The 20,897-nt window shown below is 42.6% G+C and overlaps 1 protein-coding gene across 1 annotated transcript in view; it reads right to left on the reverse strand.

Annotated features, from left to right (window-relative positions):
* The window catches only part of LOC112070661 (uncharacterized), a 39,454-nt gene extending 24,680 nt beyond the window's left edge, over positions 1 to 14,774 (reverse strand). The window contains exons 1-5 of the mRNA XM_070439065.1: positions 13,925 to 14,774; positions 9,622 to 9,740; positions 7,034 to 7,148; positions 6,678 to 6,755; positions 5,547 to 5,662 (exon numbers count right to left, since the gene is read on the reverse strand). Of these exons, the coding sequence (XP_070295166.1) occupies positions 5,547 to 5,662; positions 6,678 to 6,755; positions 7,034 to 7,148; positions 9,622 to 9,740; positions 13,925 to 14,431 (935 nt within the window). The 5' untranslated portion in view covers positions 14,432 to 14,774. The remainder of the gene's footprint in view (positions 1 to 5,546; positions 5,663 to 6,677; positions 6,756 to 7,033; positions 7,149 to 9,621; positions 9,741 to 13,924) is intronic.
* Between the last annotated feature and the right edge of the window lie 6,123 nt (positions 14,775 to 20,897).

Here is a 20,897-nt window from a genome sequence, read left to right on the forward strand (position 1 = left end):
ATACCCTCTGCATGTTATTTGTCCAACTTCTCGACGTAACTTTTTCCAAGACCAGATATTGAGTCAGGTCTCAGAACCCGGAACAAAAACAACAGCAAACGACCGTTGCAGAGTAATCGTACACTACCTGTTCAATATTTGAACACCTACTCATTCAAGGGTTTTTCTTATTAGACATTTCTACATTGTAGAATAATAGTGAAGAACATCAAAACTATGAAATAACACAATGAAATCAGTAGTAACCAAAACACTGTAAACAAATAAAAATATTTCAACTGAGATTTCTTCAAATAGCCACCCTTCCCTTGTTGAGTACGGATGATGTGGAACAGGTCATCTGACCAGCACTCCACACTCCTCCTTCTTAGTAAAATAGCCCTCACACAGGCCTAGAGTGTGGATCTATGTCCTTGTTAAAAAACAAGATAAGTCCCACTAAGCCCAAACCAGATGGGATGGCGTATCGTGCAGAATGCTGTGTAGCCATGCTTGTTAAGTGTGCCATGAATTCTAAATAATCACAGGACAGTGTCACAAGCAAAGCACCTCACACATCAAACCCTCCTCCTCCATGCTTACAGTGGAAATATACATGCAGAAGCAATCCCGTTCACCCACACCCGTCTCACAAAGACCAGGTGGTTGGAACCAAAAATCTCCAATTTGGACTCCAGACCAAAAGACACATTCCACCCGTCTAATGTCCGTGCTCGTGTTTCCTTGGCCCAAGCAAAGTCTCTTCCTTATTATTGTGTGCTTAGTAGTGTTCTTGTCAGTCAGCTTCAACCATAATGGCCTTGATTTCACAAAGCATCGATTCACACAGATGTGCCTGTTACTTGAACTCTGTGAAGCATTTATTTGGCGCAATTTCTGAGGCTGGTAACTCTAATGAACTTAGCCTGCAGCAGAGTTAATCTGGTCTTCCACCTTGTGTCGTCCTCATCAGACCAGTTTCATCATAGCGCTTGATGGTTTTGCAACTGCACTGAGAAACTTTCAAAGTTCTTGAAATGTTCCAGTGTGACTGACCATCATGTCTAAAGTCAATGATGACGCTGTCCCTTTGCTTATGTGAGCTGTTCTTGCCATAATTATGGACCTGGTAATTTTTACAAATAGGCTATCTTTTGTAACCCCCCCACTTCCACACCAAAACTGATTGGCGCCCAAACCCCGCCCAGAGAAGAAGGAAAGAGAGTCTTTGCCAAAAATGAACCGTTTTGAGAAGGCCAACACCCGGTGAAGGAAAGCAGAAACTAGTTGTCACTACCTTCCGAAGAGACTGAGTAAGACGAAGAACAGCCCTCAAATAGAGAGCAAATTAATGACCCAAAGAGAAGGGGAACAGGGAGCCAAAGGCTATGCAAAGCCAAGAGAGCAAAGAAGAGACAACGACAGTCACTCATTACTTTTTAAGACCTCATGGATGGTCAGTCAAACACTGAACATGTTCAAAGAACTTTTGGAAAAGTTTCTGGTCAAGTGCAGTTTGCAAAAGAAAAAAACCATCAAGCGGCGCCGACTGGGGAGGGGAGGAACACGGTGATGATTTGGTGACGACCAAGAAGCTGGCGAGACGTAATCTAGCCAGAAGGGGGAAAATGAGGACCGACTAGCGCCGCCATAGAATGTCAGTGCGAAAAGGGAAGAAAAGAAGTCCCACAGGTAGTTACGCATTACTGACATGCCCGCACAGATGTATAAGTTTTCATTAGCCATTTGGTAATTACCAGCCTCAGAAATTTGGCAGCCCAAATCAATAGAGTAATGTGGTCCCTCCTATCAACCATTGAGATCAATTGAGCCGATTTAGAGGGCGGTTGATCCGTAGGAACAAGCAGGGCACGTGTATGCTGCTGTGTGGAATTCGCCAGGTATTGCTTGTGAACCCATAGCAACGGCAAGCCACTTATGGAGTAAGCACACATCTCTGAATTGGCCAAATGAACACCCAGAAAGGAACCCCGAAGCCAACGAGTGTAGCGAGCCCCTGTACCGAGCTACCCAGCACTACCAAGTAATAAGAAGGAGACTTGCTTGAGATCCATAGAGAAAGGAACGAGGCACCTAGCAGGAACGAGATCAAACCAAGGACAGTAAGAAGAAACGCGCAAGCAAGGACGGACAAGTGTGTCAGGCAGGATGCGATTAGGCCAGCGGGGCCCACGCACCCCTGCCGAGACGGCGCGGGTAAAACCGGGCGCCGAGTTCAAACCAAGACCGGAACATGAGCCCACGAGACGCGAGGGAGAAACAGCAGTAAGGAGAAAAACGAACCCGTCGCAAAGGAGAGAATGTTGCTACCTTCGCTGAGCCTGCGTTTGCAATCCAGAAAGTAGAGCGATCAGGCAAATTGGGAAAGAAAGGTATGGTGATATCAGAGGCATCTACCCAAGGACACCGATGTAACGCTCGAGAGGCACCCAAAGTGACTCAAAAGTCTACAGAGATGGGCCTACGAAGATGCCAAGGACAATAACGAAAGCGCCAAGGAGGTGAGTTGGGCCGGGCGACGTGAACGGGGAGAACGAGAAAAGAACCAGCAGAAGATAGGGACGCGAGACCGCGGAAAAGGGGAGAATGACGCCCAGAGGGAGGACGACGGACCCGGGGAAGGCCCGGGGGGGGTGGGAACAAGGAAAACGGGACGCGGGATAGTCTCGCTGCGCATGGCCTCCAGGAAAGCTTGATAACGGGTGTAGGTCCCACAGACTGATCACCTCCAAAAAATGCAGTTGAGCCCGAGTGGGCCCGGGACCACCCCGAGCAAGACCCGACAGAAGACATGTGGGAGAGAGCAAAAGGGAGGTCAGGTAATCGTGTGTCCGGGAGTAGTCTTTTACAATGAACAATATTATGCTCATTCTCCACAGCAAACATTGGTGTATACACCCCAGTGATATACTCGGGGAAATTGTTTTTCCTGAGGCTTTTATTTCCAACACCACAAACAAGATGAGAGAAAAGCATTGTGGTGTGGAGTGTTAAAATAAAACACATACTGTATTTAGTGCTTTTTATGTAGGCAGATTGGAAACCAAGGGKGAGATAGATGTGGGGGGAGAGGTCAGAAGGGTGGACACAAAGATTGAACTCTGGTCTCCAGGGCCATGGTACATAGCGACGGGAGTGATACCACTTAACCAAGGCTTAGCACCTATTGTCATGCATTAGAGACAATATGTCCAAAGTGGATCATTTGTAGCAGCCTTGGATGCCTCTTAATCAGTTTTACTGTGTATTCTTTAGGGTTTTTGAGTCATACCCACAAGTCTGAGCACTCCTCAACATGTCTAGAGCTTGGAGACGTGTCACATGACTTGGAGACACTTCTGCTTGGAGACGTGTCACATGACTCAGAAATCCAAGGATGAACAACACTGACTGGATCCACCAGATATGCTGAATTAGCTAACATGTTATGCAACCATGACAATCTGAACAGACAGAAGGCTTTGTCCTTGGAGTGACTGACTGGGGCCGGCAGGGGTACAAAGTAATGATGTCACCCCCCTCTGAAGGGGTGAGGTCATGGTTTCAGGAAAGTGCTTTTGTTTTAGAAATAAACTATAAAACAGAGAGGGAACAGCTGGGAGGAGTCAGAAATCTCGCCATCAAAAAGGAACACTTGTGTATGTCGTGTCTTGTCGGTTGTCTATAATTCAAACGTTCTTTCTCATTGGCGCCCGTTAAGGAAACCTATTTCCAGTTTTGACAGAAGAGACAATTGCCGCCCTTCCAACAAAAATACAAAGTTTGTGATACAGATACTCACTGGACAGAAATGGGCACACCTCTCCACACATATGCTTGGAATGTGGGTCATTTGTTAATATTTCAAAAGTTTAATACCCTAAAACTTARGATTTTATGGTTCAATGTCTTAAGAAATATGTTAGTGCCTCCGTAAACCATACAGTTTAAATCCAAAATCTGAGCTAGAACATTTGTAATTAAACTTCCAAAATGTAACTGTAACGGCTTTCTTCCATAGGTGAAGGAGAGGACCAAAGTGCAGCGCGGCTAGTGTTCAACATGTTTAATAAAAGAACAAGTGAAACACTACAAACAACATACAAAATAACAAAATGTGAAAAAAACRAGACAGACCTATCTGGTGCAGACAACCACAGAGACAGGAAACAAACACCCACAAAATCCCAAYACAAAACAAGCCTCCTATATATGATTCTCAATCAGGGACAACGATTACCATCTGCCTCTGATTGAGAACCATATTAGGCTGGACATAGAAACAGACAAACTAGACACACAACATAGAATTCCCACCCAGCTCACRTCCTGACCAACACTAAACAAGCAAAACACATAATAACTCTGGTCAGGACGTTACAGTAACTTTAAATGCAGAAGTGCATTTAACCCACAGTTGAATGACTAACATGGTAACTGACCAGGATACTTCTGTTCAATAAGCTTTATAAGCTACATCCGTTTGTATCCCTGGTTACTAGGCCATACCATACTTATGAGGCACTCTGCACACATCTGCTAAAGAAATTAGGAGCAGGTTTATCGTATAGTATAATCTCCCCCCAAAATGTCTTTCTCTATATTCATCCATATCTAATTTTGGCATACACTTGTCGCTCCAGCTCCTACACAGAACACTTTTACTGAGACACAGGGGCTTGCGAAATCCGCGTCATGCTCAAAGTTAGAGCATTGCATAATACAAAGAGAATGTCAAGAATGAATTCCCCCAAATTGATTCCATGGTGATTATCTGGACTGCATTTGCTGTGAGTGAAACTCAGACTATGGTTTATGAGGGCAAGGATAATTTCAATGTCGGCCTCAGTTGCCATTAGGGCATTGGCTCTAATGCTAGAATGTCTTGTTAGTTACACAACAAGAGTGTTAGTAGGAAAACAATACATCATCTTATTCACAGAGTAGGTTTTCCATTAATCCAATTGTAAACATCAAACCTTTTCATCTGGAATACATTTTCCATGAGTTCATCCTGACATAAACTGTTAAGTGATGTTTATCAACATGTCGAAAAGTTCGGAGTCGACATGTGGGTTGGGTCAAAAGGGCTGCCCATTTTGTATCATTATACTGTAGCAATGGCTCGCTAACTCAGTTATTGGTGACCTCCATTGATGATTTTATTCAGCACTACCAAATGTAAAGGGTTTTATGGAGGGAAAAATAGCAATGGTGTAAAGTACTTAAGTAAACATTAAAAATACATTTTTGGGTTACTTCACTACATTCCTAAAGAAAAGAATGAACTTTTTACTCCATACATCTTCCCTGACACCCAAAAGTGCTTGTTACATTTTGAATGATTAGCTGGACAGGAATATCCCTGGTAGTCTCTACTGCAGGGACTGTACTGTAGTCTCAAATAATCAACTAATCATCAACCTTTGATAATTTTAATCAGCTGTGTAGTGTAAGGCCAGAAACCAAAACGTGCACCCCTTGGGGTCCCGAGGACCGATATTGGGAAACGCTGCATTAGAGAGACAGACAAAGAAACGATATGAGCTTTAGGGATCCATATTTACCCGCTACCCTCCTGGAGAAGGCCCCAACTCTCCTGCACCTCAGCCTGCTTCCGTGTCACTCTGGCAGCCAGGGTAGGGTGGAGGTCCGAAAGGCGTGAAACAGTCTCGTTCAGCATCTGGAGAGAGCGTGGTCGAGGGAAGGGATGGGGGCAGTGGAAGGAAGTGACACAATTCATTTGGTGTTGATTTACAGTCTTTGGAAAACGACCCACCCTCTTTAAAATGGAAGGCTATGGTTAGATGGAACACAGAAGTATTTTTTTATTTGATCTTATTTCACCTTTATTTAACCAGGTAGGCTAGTTGAGAACAAGTTCTCATTTACAACTGCGACCTGGCCAAGATAAAGCAAAACAGTGCGACACAAACAACAACACAGAGTTACACATGGAATAAACAAGCGTACAGTCAATAACACAATAGAAAAAAAGAAAGTCTATATACAGTGTGTGAAAATGGCGTGAGGAGGTAAGGCAATAAATAGGCCACAGTAGCGGAGTAATTACAATTTAGCAAATTAACACTGGAGTGATAGATGAGCAGATGATGATGTGCAAGTAGAAATACTGGTGTGCAAAAGAGCAGAAAAGTAAATAAAAACAATATGGGGATGAGGTAGGTAGATTGGGTGGGCTATTTACAGATGGGCTATGTACAGCTGCAGCGATCAGTTAGCTGCTCAGATAGCTGATGTTTAAAGTTAGTGAGGGAAATATAAGTCTCACAGTATAACATCACGTCATAGAAGGCTCCTTCTGTGGTTCAGGGGGAAACACCCCAAAAAGATCCAGAGAAGGTCTAGGAAAGAATAGTCTGGTGGTGTTATGGTGTTATGTTTCACTGTCTTATGATAGTTTCTCTTTGTTTCTCTCTACTTAGTAGGCTTGAGTACTGAGCATGTGCCAAGACCATACATTACAGTTGTAGTGCATTTCTTTTAAATTCACTGAAACAGTGACATTCAATTCATATTTTTGTTGGTTATATTTTCAATGATAACTTTTTGGAATTACTAGTATTTCACTTGAAATGGAAATGAACACAGCCCTGATGTATGAACGATGCGTTACTGCATTYCACCATAAATGTATTCATTATTTTGAGCTACATTTTTCCCCAAGTGCCACTCACCKTGATTTGGCTGGCAATATTGTWGATCTCTGTCTGACCGCAGCTCCCCTGGTTATCTGATCCAGACAGGAYGCTTCTCTACCAAACACAAAAATAATATAGAGTCAATCTTATGATAATAAGTGTAATAACGTGTAATTACAAAACAGTGATAATTTGGAGAGCTTTGGGACCATTTATTGGGGTTATGATKTTATGATGGGGACAGTTGTACTAAGCTCATGGCGCACATATTTTTCAAGAATCAATCAATTGAAATAAACATTTAACAGCATGTAAATATTGCAGGTTGTACCTTTAAAGGATCACTGGTGCAAAATAGGACTCTTGTGCAAATTCCTATTCTGCCTTTTTACCTTCCTGTTGATGGTGAAGATGATGTTGTCAGCCTGTTGGTAGAAGGAGGAGACGTCCAGAGCCAGTTTGAGGTCTTGGTGATAGTTTCTTAACAGTGACTGGAACCTCAGGCAGCTACCAAAGAGATACAGTATCTAGTTCAGTGTTTTGGCAATGGGATCCCATAAGGGTCAAATTCCCAGATATGACTTGAAATCCAAGATGGACGCAGAATAATTCAAGTCAGACCAAGTAATGTGACATAACATGGAAAGCTGTAGTTACATAGTAGTGGCTAGGAAAACAACATGTTAACGGTAGCCATAACAAATATACATCCATGGCACCAAGGACAAAGTATATTTAGCCTAGTCAAGGAGTAGGAGTCTAACCTAGACGCTTATAAGAAATCCCGGTATGCCCTCCGATGAACCATAAAACAGGCAAAGCATCAATACAAGACTAAGATGGAATCGTACTACACCGGCTCCGACGCTCGTCGGTTGTGGCAGGGCTTGCACACTATTACGGACTACAAAGGGAAGCACAGCCGCAAGCTGCCCAGTAACACAAGCCTACCAGACAAGCTAAATCACTTCTATGCTCGCTTTGAGGTAAGCAACACTGAAGCATGCATGAGAGCATCAGCTGTTCCGGACGACTGTATGATCACACTCTCCGCAGCCGATGTGAGTAAGACCTTTAAACAGGTCAACACTTACAAGACCGCAGGGCCAGACGGATTACCAGGACGTGTACACCGAGCATGCGCTGACCAACAGGCAGGTGTCTTCACTGACATTTTCAACCTGTCCCTGACCGAGTCTGTAATACCAACAAGTTTCAAGCAGACTACCATAGTCCCTCTGCCCAAGAACACTAAGGTAACCTGCCTAAATGACTACCGACCCGTAGCACTCACGTCTGTAGCCCTGAAGTTCTTTGCAATCTGGTCATGGCTCACATCAACATCATTATCCCAGAAACCCTAGACCCTCTCCAATTTGCATACTGCCCCAACAGATCCACAGATGATGCAATCTCTATTGCACTCCATACTGCCCTTTCATACCTGGAGAAAAGGAACACCTACGTGAGAATGCTATTCATTGACTATAGCACAGTATTCAACACCATAGTGCCCTCAAAGCTCATCACTAAGCTAAGGACCCTGGGACTAAACACCTGTCTCTGCAACTGGATCATGAACATCCTGATGGGCCGCCCCCAGGTGGTAAGGGTAGGCAACAACACATCTGCCACACTGATCATCAACACGGGGGCCCCTCAGGGGTGCATGCTCAGTCCCCTCCTGTACTCCCTGTTTACCCATGAGTCCATGCCCAAGCACCATCATTAAGTTTGCTGATGACACAACAGCGGTAGGCCTGATTACAGACAACAATGAGACAGCCTATAAGGAGGAAGTCAGAGACCTGGCAGTGTGGTGCCAGGATAACAACCTCTCCCTCAACGTGATCAAGACAAAGGAGATGATTGTGGACGACAGGAAAAAGAGGACCAAGCACGCCCCCATTCTCATCGACGGGGCTGTAGTTGAGCAGGTTGAGAGCTTCAAGTTTCTTGGTGTCCACATCACCAACAAACTATCATGGCCCAAATACAACAAGACAGTCGTGAAGAGGGCACGACAATGCACATTCCCCCTCAGGAGACTGAAATGATCTGGCATGGGCCCTCAGATCCTCAAAAAGTTATACAGCTACACCATTGAGAGCATCCTGCATGGTTGCATCACCGCCTGGTATGGCAACTGCTTGGCCTCCAACCACAAGCACTACAGAGGGTAGTGCGTGCTGCCCAGTACATCACTGGGGCCAAGCTTCCTGCCATCCAGGACCTCTATACCAGGTGGAGTCAGAGGAAGGCCAAAAAATTGCCAAGAATCCAGCCCTTCAGCCCTCCAGCCCTCCAGCCCTGCTACCGCATGGCAAGCGGTACCGGAGTGCCACGTCTAGGTCCAAAAGGCTTCTTAACAGCTTCTACCCCCAAGCCATAAGACTCCTGAACAGCTAATCAAATGGCTACCCAGACTATTTGCTTTGTTCCCCCCACCCCCATTTTTATCCTGCTGCTACTCTCGGTTTATTATCCATGCATAGTCACTTTACCTCTACCTACATGTACGTATTACCTCAATTACCTCAACTAACCCACACATTGACTCAGTACCGGTACCCCCTATATATAGCCTCGCTATTTTTATTTTATTGTTGCTCCTTAATTATTTGTTATTTTTCCATTTTTCTTATTTTATTTATTTATTTTTTACTTCGGTTTATTTTAGTAAAAACTTTCTTAACACTTTTTTTCTACTTAACCAACAACTGCATTGTTGGTTAAGGGCTTGAACGTAAGCATTTCACTGTAAGGTGAACCTGTTGTACTCGGCGCATGTGACAAATAAAATGTGATTTGATTTAGTCATAGAGAAATAAAAAAAAACTATAAGAAATCACGAGTGGCCATGATTTATCATGAATATATCAAAGTTTAGGGTCCTGTCGTTTCTTACTGTTATTGCTTCATTTTTTAATCAAAGTAAGGTGTTACTGATATATCTTGCTCAGTCAAACATGGGACCTACGTTTGGTTAACGGTGTTCTCTCGGGAAGGGATTTTGTTGCCTTCTATCTGTTGCAGTCTCTTCCTCTTCTCTCCCTTGTGGTCGGTCTCCACGTCAAGCGTCTCGTACTGATGTCCATCCTATAGAGGTCATTATAAAGGAAGAACCTGTGAACCAGTACACTCAATTCATGGTTCTGACACTTGAGGGCATGTACAGTTGAAGTCGGAAGTTTACATACACTTAGGTTGGAGTCAACCACTCCACAAATTTCTTGTTAACAAACTATAGTTTTGGCAAGTCGGTTAGGACATCTACTTTGTGCATGACACAAGTAATTTTTCCAACAATTGTTTACAGACAGATTATTTCACTTATAATTCACTGTATTACAATTCCAGTGGGTCAGAAATGTACATACACTAAGTTGACTGTGCCTTTAAACAGCTTGGACAATTCCAGAACATGATGCCATGGCTTTAGAAGATTCTGATAGGCTAATTGACTTCATTTGAGTCACTTGGAGGTGTACCTGTGGATGTATTTCAAGGCCTACCTTAAAACTCAGTTTGCTTGACATCACGGGAAAATCAAAAGAAATCAGCCAAAGACCTCAGAACATATTGTAGACCTCCACAAGTCTGGTTCATCCTCAGGCAATTTCCAAATGTCTGAAGGTACCATGTTCATCTGTACAAACAATAGTACGCAAGTATAAACACCATGGGACCACGCAGCCCTCATACCGCTCAGGAAGGAGACACGTTCTGTCTCCTAGAGATGAACATACTTTAGTGCCAAAAGTGCAAATCAATCCCAGAACAACAGCAAAGGACCTTCTGAAGATGCTGGAGGAAACAGATACAAAAGTATCTTTATAACGGAGTTTTAATGTATTTGGCTAAGGTGTATGTAAACTCCCGACTTCAACTGTGTATATATATATATGTATTCACTGAACCAAAATATAAACACAACATGTAAAGTGTTGGTCCCATGTTTCATGAGCTGAAATAAAATATCCCAGAAATGTTGTGCCATTCATCTGCCTCACATTTCACCTCACATTTCAGTATGATTTTATTTATTTATTTCACCTATTTTTAACTAGGTAGGCCAGTTGAGAACAAGTTCTCATTTACAACTGCGACCTGGCCAAGATAAAGCACATCAGTGTGACAAAATCAACAACACAGAGTTACACATAAACAAACATACAGTCAATAACACAATAGAAAAATCTTTGTACAGCGTGTACAAATGTAGGAGAGTAGGGAGGTAAGGCAATAAATAGGTCATAGAGGCATTAACGCTGGAGTGATAGATGATGATGTGCAAGTAGAGATACTGGGATACAAAAATGATAATGCACGGCCCCATGTCGCAAGGATCTGTACACAATTTGTGGAAACTGAAAATGTCCCAGTTCTTTCATGACCTGCATACTCACCAGACATGTCACCCATTGAGCATGTTTGGGATGCTCTGGATCGATGTGTAAGATAGCGTGTTCCAGTTCCCGCCAATATCCAGCGACTTCGCCCAGCCATTCAAGAGGAGTGGACAACATTCCACAGGCCACAATCAACAGCCTTGATCAACTCTATGCGAAGGAGATGTGTCACGCTGCATGAGGCAAATGGAGGTCACACCAGATACTGACTGGTTTTCTGATCCACGCCCCTACCAGTTTTCTTAATAGTTTTCTTAACAGATGCATGTCTGTATTCCCAGTGATATGAAATCCATAGATTAGGGCCTAACGAATTTATTTAAATTGACAACTTTCCTTATATGAACTGTATCTCAGTAAAATCTTAGAAATAGTAGCATGTTGCGTTTATATTTTTGTTTGGTGTATATATGAACCACCTGTGTGTAATGCTTCACAAAGGATTTCTGTATGGTCATTTCATTATTTGCAGTACATAGGCTGTTATTGGGATCCATGAATTGTAGTGTAATGTATTAGCAACGTAGCTGTTATTCAGTTATAAGTGCTGTTAAAAGTACCCATGATGTGTTTTGAATGGTTATCGCAAGTGCTTTACTGCACTATGAGCAAGGTCATGCATTATACAGATGGTTATCAGTATTTGTAACATAAAAATGTGAAAAGAATGTATTTTTTGCCACACCTGTGAAATCACCACAGGCGATACATTCATTTCATTTCATTTACTTCTGCTACTTTGCAATGAATAATTTTCTGCGAGCTGCAGAGCACTACTCCATCTTTGCGGTTTCATAACGTTAAGCTCGTGGAACCTTTTCCTTGTCTGTCTCCGTTCTCTCTTTGCCATGCCGATGCATTCTGTACTGATGACCTCATGCAAAACGTTGAATGATGCATATTATCTTTCCGAGACCTCTTACATCATCGCTGTGTGTAGCTAAATCATGGAGCAACCTGCTGCTGGTTCCCTACAGTCTCCACAATAATCTGAAACTTGTTAGGCCTGCCTGGTTCTCATCTTAGACAGATGTTTGTTTTCCTGGAATGTAACGAACTGTATTTTCTGCAGTGAAATACAAACTTTGGTAACAGTTTACTCAAAACTTGCAATTATAATGCATTATGATGCGTTGATAAGCTTGTATATGAGCTTTTAGAATGTTTTCCAATAGCGTATCACTGTAAGCACTGTTGCGCAGGTTTCACCATGTTGCAAGATTTCCAAGTACCTTGGTAGTTGGAAGCCGCAGGTAGGCTACAAAAGACCACAAAACTGAATGCACATACCCTGCAGTCTTTGGATAGCTTGGCTATACACAAAGCTATAAACGATGTGTCTATGTAGTCTTGAGTACTTGAAAAGTTGAAAACTTCAAGAGATGTAGACATTGTCATAAGAAACAGGGAAATGTACAGATAGATGCCCAAAAACTGACCCCCAGAGCTATACTCAATACTGGTGAAAAAATTGAACTTGTGTACTAAACACAGCGATGAGATAACGCAGGCTTTGTGTGACTCAGCCAGCCCACCTACACAGGGCCGAGATGAAGAGCGAAAGAGAGCCAAAACCATGATCTCATCTCAAAATAATTGCTCCTCTTTTCACTGTTCCAGTTCCTTTTCCCATCCCACTGTCCTTTTGCTAGTTGCATGCTCAGCATTGAAAACTGTAACCATGGGACTGTCATCTGTAAAAATATTTAACTTGATTTTCCGGKTAACTTGAAATGTATGTCATGCTTTCTGAGTGCAGAAAATATGCATCTTAACATGGTATGTGATATTAAGTACACTATCTTCTTTATCTGTAAGCTTCTTTTGGCATGCTTGTTCCACAAATAGTTGTTCAGTGTCACTATTTAATACAATCGGGATCCCCTTAAATTCCGAAAGCCAATCGCACATTTTGAAATAACCCGTTTGCCAGCTGTGGATCTGGAGAAACACTTAATCACAAGTACAACTTCAGTTTGGCATCATTATATCCACCAACGCAATGTGCCTGATTGCTATTTTTATCGCACAACCCCTTCAATTATGGAATTGGGAGTCGTTTATTCTGTGGAAATAACCAGTTCATCCGAAACGTGGCCTTTTGCCTTGCTTAATGAAAGCCTGCTGATGATCTCATAGCTCGAGGAGTACGTGTGGATAATGCAACACTGAGGTAATAGTGCACACATTGTGAAAGTGTGTGTGTTGTGTGTGTGTGTGTGTGTGTGTGTGTGTGTGTGTGTGTGTGTGTGTGGTGTGTGTGTGTGTGGTGTGTGTGTGTGTGTGTGTGTGTGTGTGTGTGTGTGTGTGGTGTTGTGTGCGTGCGTGTTTCATGTTGGAACAATGCACGTTATGGTGTTCATATCATGTTGCTTTTGGTAACAGACGAAAAAAAAAGTATCTTGTGTTGCAGGGTGGAAGGCGTTAAACGGAAAGATTCTGATGTTCTTACTCAGCTTAGTCAGTAACGCAAATTCAGTAATTATTAGTATGTGAAAAAAAACAGTTACGTAATGAGAGCATTACGTAATATGTGAAATGAGGGAGAAAAACAAAACATTACTAACACTGGGTTTTGTGGTTATGGATTTAATTCCCAATTCTCCTTTTGCCATTTGGCTCTGGACTTACTTTCTTTAAAGTAAACAAGTCAATTAATTTGCTTTCAGAAAGCTTGAGAACGGCCAACAGAAACAAAACAAATGTCCATAACAACACTGGTTGAGACATTCACCATTTCTATTTCATATAAAGCCAATTGATTTGAACCAAGTGATTTGAAATGTAAATTAGTTGGTGCTGGCTTGCAGCCTATCCTAACTCAATAACATGTGAGACACCATGAATAAAACAACTGTAATCTAAGGTTACCTTAGACTGAGAGTTGGACCTCTTATCCAAGTCGTCCTCTACCATCAAGGATGGCGGTTTTGGGTGAACACTGTTGTAGTTGCTTCGGATGGCCTCCGACGTGGAACTGACTGAGGTGGCCAGGTCAGAGTCACACAAGGACACGTCGGGGACTGTCTCGGCATTCCTGCAAATAGCAATCTTCCTGATGGACCTAGAGGATGCAGTGGGGGACACAGAATTCCTGTCCTCCTCCGCTCTCTCATCCTGATGTCCCTCTGGTGTTGAAGCGTAGACCTGGGCGGCCACTTGTGGGAGTTCCGACTTCCCGGTCCCAGGCCACCCCTGGGACTGGCCCRCGTAAAGGGACATTTGGTCGTGTAGGTTGTTCTGTAGCTCCAACTTGTTCGGAGCAGCAGACTTCGGCAGATAGACGTCCACAAACTCCTGGCATTTGGCTTCTGAGGGGACAGACAGCCTGGTCCCAATGGTAAAGGGTTGGATTTTTCTGACGACACCCTCAGACATGKTTTTTTGATAGCTCTGCAGTGTGGTCTAGATGGGCATACTGTGACAAGAATCACAAGACAATACAGATATCTCACCTCATCTACTGCAAAGTCCAGTATCAGAAGTTCAGAATGAGAGGAAAAACAAGACGAATCCTCAAATGAATAATGCTCTTTTCCCCCAAAAAAATTGTCAGGAGAAAATCTCACTCAAAAAGCCACCCGCCTCCTTGCACCTCATGGAGAGAAGACAAGTACAAGACACACAATAGGACGTCCCCTCCTGTCTGTTTCTAAGTTATCAACTGAGCCCGTGTCATGTCAGGGGAAACCAATGTGAGAAGCCGAGGAGGGAGGAGTGCCTCTTCTGAGCAACCACCAAGCCAACAGTGAGAGAGAGAGAGAGAGAGAGACAGATAGAGAGAGAGAGAGCTGAGTGAAGAGAGAAAGTGTCTGGCTTGCTGCCTGGCTGCTCTCTTAGAAAAAAGAAAAAATAGGAAGGGAAAGAGAGGGGGGAAGTTTCATTAAAAAGGAGTGAGGTCACCACTTTCTGTCAAGGGCTGGGCAGAGTCAGAGTGACTGAGGGTTGTAAAACTGGAGCTGTGAAAACTTCCTCCCCAAACAAAAAGCTCCATGCTCAGATATGAGTAGAAGTAACAGAGGGGTACATGCTCTCTCTCACTCGCTCGCTCTTTCACTCGCTCCCACTTTCTCTCATTCTGCTCTCGCCAACTCAGTCACAGCTGGACAATGAGGTAATGCTTTTAACAAAAATAACAAACATGAAGCACCTCTAGATCTCACGTCTGCAGTCTGCTCTCTCTCTCTCTTTTTCTCCCTCTCTCTCTCTTTATCTCTCTCCATAACTGGTCAAATTGTCAAATGTTTGTTCCACAAGTACAAAAGGTGAGGGTATTTGCTTGTTCTCAAATATGCCTCATGAATCAATGGTTTTTTTCTAACAGTTTTCACACTTTTTTTTCATAACAATCGCTATGAGTTTGTTCTGAGGAGTAACAAAATCCAATGCAATTTTCCACTTCTTTTTCTAGTTCCACATTCACAGTCCAAACATTTACAGACACGCATAGGAAACACATTGTGCTTACTCAGGCCTCAGGCTTCCACTTGATTTGAACCAGGTGTCCTATCTACGGGTCAAACTACATCAGGCTACTGTAACATCCTCTGTACTTCTCTGGCAATCCCTTACAGGTCTTTTCCATGTTATAGGCCATAGGCCTAAACTGTTTTTGGACTGGGACTTATACAATGTAGTTTGTTCTTATAGGAACAGGAGAAAATACCTGTTTTTGTTTCATGAAGATGGATTGGGGTTTTGTAGAAAGAAGATTATTTTTGTTTTCTCATATATATTTCACTGTGTAATCCAATACTCCGGTGGAACTCTGTTCACATATTTGGCTTGTACAAGATGTATGGAAATTCCCTCTTTGATTTATGAACACGACCCCATTACACCATGCTAACTTGCTCACTCTCACAAATGAACACTCTTCTCGTGTTTGTATTTTACCCGTACACCCAATGCCCCCTTTCTCTCGAGGCTCAACTGAAGTCAATTGACTTTGGGTCAACACCATGAGGACCAATAGGCATGAAACAGCCCTGTCCATTTCCTGTTCCAAGAACCAACTGTCTTATGCACTCAAGCTACATGACCTCGAATTCCTATGGCTGTAGCTCATCCCCTTACCATGTCTTGACAGCTCTTGTTTTGCTGATAGCAAGAACAAAGAGTTCAGTCACATACTCCTATGTTTTCGTGCAACACTTATACCAACATGGGTTACTAGACATTTTCATTTTGCCATGATGCTAATGAAACATTAAATGTTCCAGAATTAATTGCAACATGCAGTATCTAAATATAAATCTGACCATCTTGATCCTACCATAAAACAAACTCTATGGGGCGGTTTCGCAGACACAGATTAAGCCTAATCCTAGACTAAATTTAACTTTTAAACTAGACTAACTGAAATTACATTTCTCAGACATGGTTTAAAATAGTTTTAGACTTGCCCTAGTCTAGATTTAGAAAAGTCTAATTTCCAGAAGGACGATTAGAATGAATCTAGATCTAAGTGAAAGCTTAAATTAAACCTGGCCAAAGACAGGGCGGTTATAGACAGGAGCAACGCACGGAATGATTTTGATTAAATACATTTTCGTGACCGTTTCCGTATATACAAAGAAAATGCAGCTGACATTGAGGTTTTTGGCATCTGGAACCTCCCATCGTGAAACAGGAGATTTCTGTGGTGCAAGTGAACCGACAGTTTGCAAAATATTCCACAATGCCTGCAATGCTATATGTGAACTGAAAGGTGCAACTCCAAAACTCCTCCTTGTATTCTCAGATTGAAGGAGACAACATAGTGGAATCATACTTGGTGACAGTGGTCTGCACAGACCAACTTATTGTTCACCCCCTATCTTCCTGCAATAGGACCTAAGCAACAACGGTACAATCAAGCTCATATTCGCACCAAAGGTGCAGTGGAGCGCAATTTTGGTATATGGAGACATTCAGCAGGCTTATAGAGAAGGGAACATGACATGTACTGCACTGACACAAATGGTTGAAAGATATTGATAAGAAGATTGTGGGAGCTGTACTGTTAGATTTCAGTGTAGCCTTTGATATTATTGACCATAACCTGTTGTTGAAAAAGCGTACAGTATGTGTTATGGCTTTTCAACCTCTGCCATTTATTGGATTCAGAGCTATTTATAACTCATGGTTTTCTTTAATGGAAGCTTCTCTAATGTCAAACATGTAAAGTGTGGTGTACCACACAGTAGCTCTCTAGGCCCTCTACTCTTTTTTATTTTTTACCAATGACCTGACACTGGCATTAAACAAAGCATGTGTGTTCATATACGCATCAGCAACCACAGCTAATTAAGTCACTGCAACCCTTAACAAAGAGTTGCAGTCTGTTTTGGAATGGGCGGGCAGTAATAAACTGGTCCTGAACATCTCTAAAACTAAGAGCATTGTATTTGGTACAAATCCTTCCCTCAGTTCTAGACCTCAGCTGAATATGGCAATGAGCGGTGTGACTGTTGAACAAGTTGAGACTAAATGACCTTAGATTATCAACTGTCATGGTCAAAACATATAGATTCAATGGTTGTAAAGATGGGGAGAGGTCTGTCCATAGTAAAGAGATGCTCTGCTTTTTTGACACCACACAAAAACATMAAGTCCTGCATGCTCTAGTGTTGTCTTACCTTGATTATTGTCCAGTTGTGTTGTCGAGTGCTGCAAGGAAATACCTAGTTAAGCTACAGCTGGCCTAGAACAGAGCGGCACGTCTTGCGCTTCATTTTAATCAGAGGGATGATATAAATACTATGCATGCCAGTCTCTCTTGGCTAAGAGTTGAGGAGAGACTGACTGCATCACGTCTTCTTTTTATAAGAAACATGAATGTGTTGAAAATCCCAAATTGTTTCCATAGTCAACTTACACACAGCTCTGAAATACATTTACCCCACCAGACATGCCACCAGGGGTCTTTTCACAGTCCCCAAATCCAGAACAAATTCAAGAAAACATGCAGTATTTTATAGAGCCATTTGTAATAAATACTCAGGGAGATAAAGGTGTAGATTCACGTGCAGAGCGCGGCAGGTGTTTATTTYGCCTTCGCAGAAGGCAGGAATCATGGTCACAGGCAGGCAATGGTCATACACAGGTAGGCAAACAGGCAGGTGAATCAAAACTAGGACTGAAGGCTATAAACTGGTTCTCACAAACGAGCTAGGAAAAGGCGTTGTAGAGTCAAAACGAACAATACCTCACAAAGCACAAACAGAATGAACTGAACTAAATAAGGAGCTGATGAGACCAGGTGAGTAACTACCACAGGTGAAATCAATGAACGAAAAAGAAAGACAGGGCTACGTTCAAGAACACAAAGAAACAGGGCTACGTTCAAGAACATGCAACAGAACACAAGGTTGACTAAGAAAATAAATACAGAACCTTACACCATTATTGCATGGAACTCCATTTAATTTCATATTTCTTAAATGAACAGCAAACCTGGTTTCAAAAAACAGATAAAGCAACACCTCACAGCACAACGCCTCTTCCCTATTTGATCTAGATAGTTTGTGTATGTATTGATATGTAGACTGTATGCTTTAAACATTTTTTWAAATGTAATTCTGTCCTTGAGCTGTTCTTGTCTATGAATGTGTTAAACTCAGGAAAAAAGGAAACACCCCTTTTTCAGGACCCTGTCTTTCAAAGATAAGTGGACCCTGTCTTTCATCTATAAGTCTTTGCTAGGTAAAGCCCCGCCTTACCTCAGCTCACTAGTCACCATAGCAGCACAGACCCGTAGCACGCGCTCCAGCAGCTATATTTCACTGGTCACCCCCAAAGCCAAATCCTCCTTTCCTTCCAGTTCTCTGCTGCAAATGACTGGAACGAATTGCAGAAATCACTGAAGCTGGAGACCCATATYTCCCTCACCAACTTTAAGCACCAGCTGTYAGARCAGCTCACAGATCACTGCACCTGTACATAGCCCATCTGTAAATAGCCCATCCAACTACCTCATCCACATACTGTTATTTGTTTTATGCTCCTTTGCATCCCAGTATCTCTACTTGCACATTCATCTTCTGCACGTCTATCACTCCAGTGTTTAATTGTTAAATTGTAATTATTTCGCCACTATGGCCTATTTATTGCMTYACCTCCCTTATCTTGCCTCATTTGCACACACTGTATCTATCMATTTTTTTCTCTATTGTGWTATTGACTGTATGTTTGTTTATTCCATGTGTGACTCTGTGTTGTTGTTTGTGTTGCACTGCTTTGCTTTATCTTGGCCAGGTCGCAGTTGTAAATGAGAACTTGTTCTCAACTAGCCTACCTGGTTAAATAAAGGTGAAATAAAAWAAAAWWAAAAAAGATCATTCGTAAAAATCTAAATAACTTCACAGATCTTCATTGTTAAGGATTTAAACACTGTTTCCCATGCTTGTTCAATGAACCATAAACAACTAATGAACATGCACCTGTGGAACGGTCATAAAGACACTAACAGCTTACAGACGATAGGCAATTAAGGTCACAGTTATGAAAACTTAGGACACTAAAGAGGTCTTTCTACTGACTTTGAAAAACACCAAAAGAAAGATGCCCAGGGTCCCTGCTSATCTGCGTGAACGTATCTTAGGCATGCTGCMAGGAGGCATGAGGACTGCAGATGTAGCCAGGGCAATAAATTGTAATGTCCATACTGTGAGACGCCTAAGACAGYGCTACAGGGAGACAGATTGGACAGCCGATCGTCCTCGCAGTTGCAGACCACCTGTAACAACACCTGCACAGGATCGGTACATCCGAACATCACACCTCCCCGGACAGGTACATGATGGCAACAACAACTGCCCGAGTTGCACCAGGAATGCACAATCCCTCCATCAGTGCTCAGACTGTCCGTAATAGGCTGAGAGAGGCTTCACTGAGGGCACAAACTCACCATCGCAGGACCAGACAGGACTGGCAAAAAGTGCTCTTCACTGACGAGTCGCGGTTTTGTCTCACCAGGGGTGATGGTCAGATTCGCGCTTATCGTCGAAGGAATGAGCGTTACACCGAGGCCTGTACTCTGGAGCGGGTTCGATTTGGAGGGGGAGTGTCCGTCATGGTCTGGGGCGGTGTGTCATAGCATCATCGGACTGAGCTTGTTGTCATTGCAGGCAATCTTGATTTTGCCCTCCCCCTATGTTCAGGGACACATTATTCAATTTATGTTAGTCACATGTCTGTGGATCTTGTTCAGTTTATGTCTCAGTTGTTGAATCTTGTTATGTTCATACAAATATTTACACATGTTAAGTTTGCTGAAAATAAACGCAGTTGACAGTGAGAGGACGTTTCTTTTTTTTGCTGAGTTTATATTATTTCATGTTTTGTGTGGACCCCAGGAAGAGTAGCTGCTGCTTTTGCAACAGCTAATGGGGATCCTAATAAAATACAAAAAAAATACAAAAATGGAAGAGTCGTTTCCAGTGTCTCAGAAACACATTGCAATTTCAACCAAGGAGATGCAGCATTGTCATTAAGTGCTTCACAATTACCTCAAACAGCATGGCTGCCCAGATCCTTCGCACTGAAGATGAAGATGACCYATTTGTTCCCATGGCTTGAGGCAGAATCTTGACAGAAAGAGTGAACCCTGCAGAGATGCTTTTGCTGTAAAGCACTTCTCACAACAAAGAAGTGGTTTAAGCAAACAATAGCCTTGGATTGGTAACAAGAAGGTTTTTAATTCACAAATGGAAATATCAGGATCCCAAACTGGTGCTGGTTCCAGAAGAACATTGGTACTGCTGATGCTTCATGTTCCTCTCCTCCTCCTCCACAGCCAACTAAACATGACTTTCATCTTCATATCATGCTCTTCTTTTAAATGCATTAGTTTGTGCTCGGG

This window comes from Salvelinus sp. IW2-2015, unplaced genomic scaffold (genome assembly GCF_002910315.2).
Source record: "Salvelinus sp. IW2-2015 unplaced genomic scaffold, ASM291031v2 Un_scaffold1384, whole genome shotgun sequence".
Taxonomy (NCBI): domain Eukaryota; kingdom Metazoa; phylum Chordata; class Actinopteri; order Salmoniformes; family Salmonidae; genus Salvelinus; species Salvelinus sp. IW2-2015.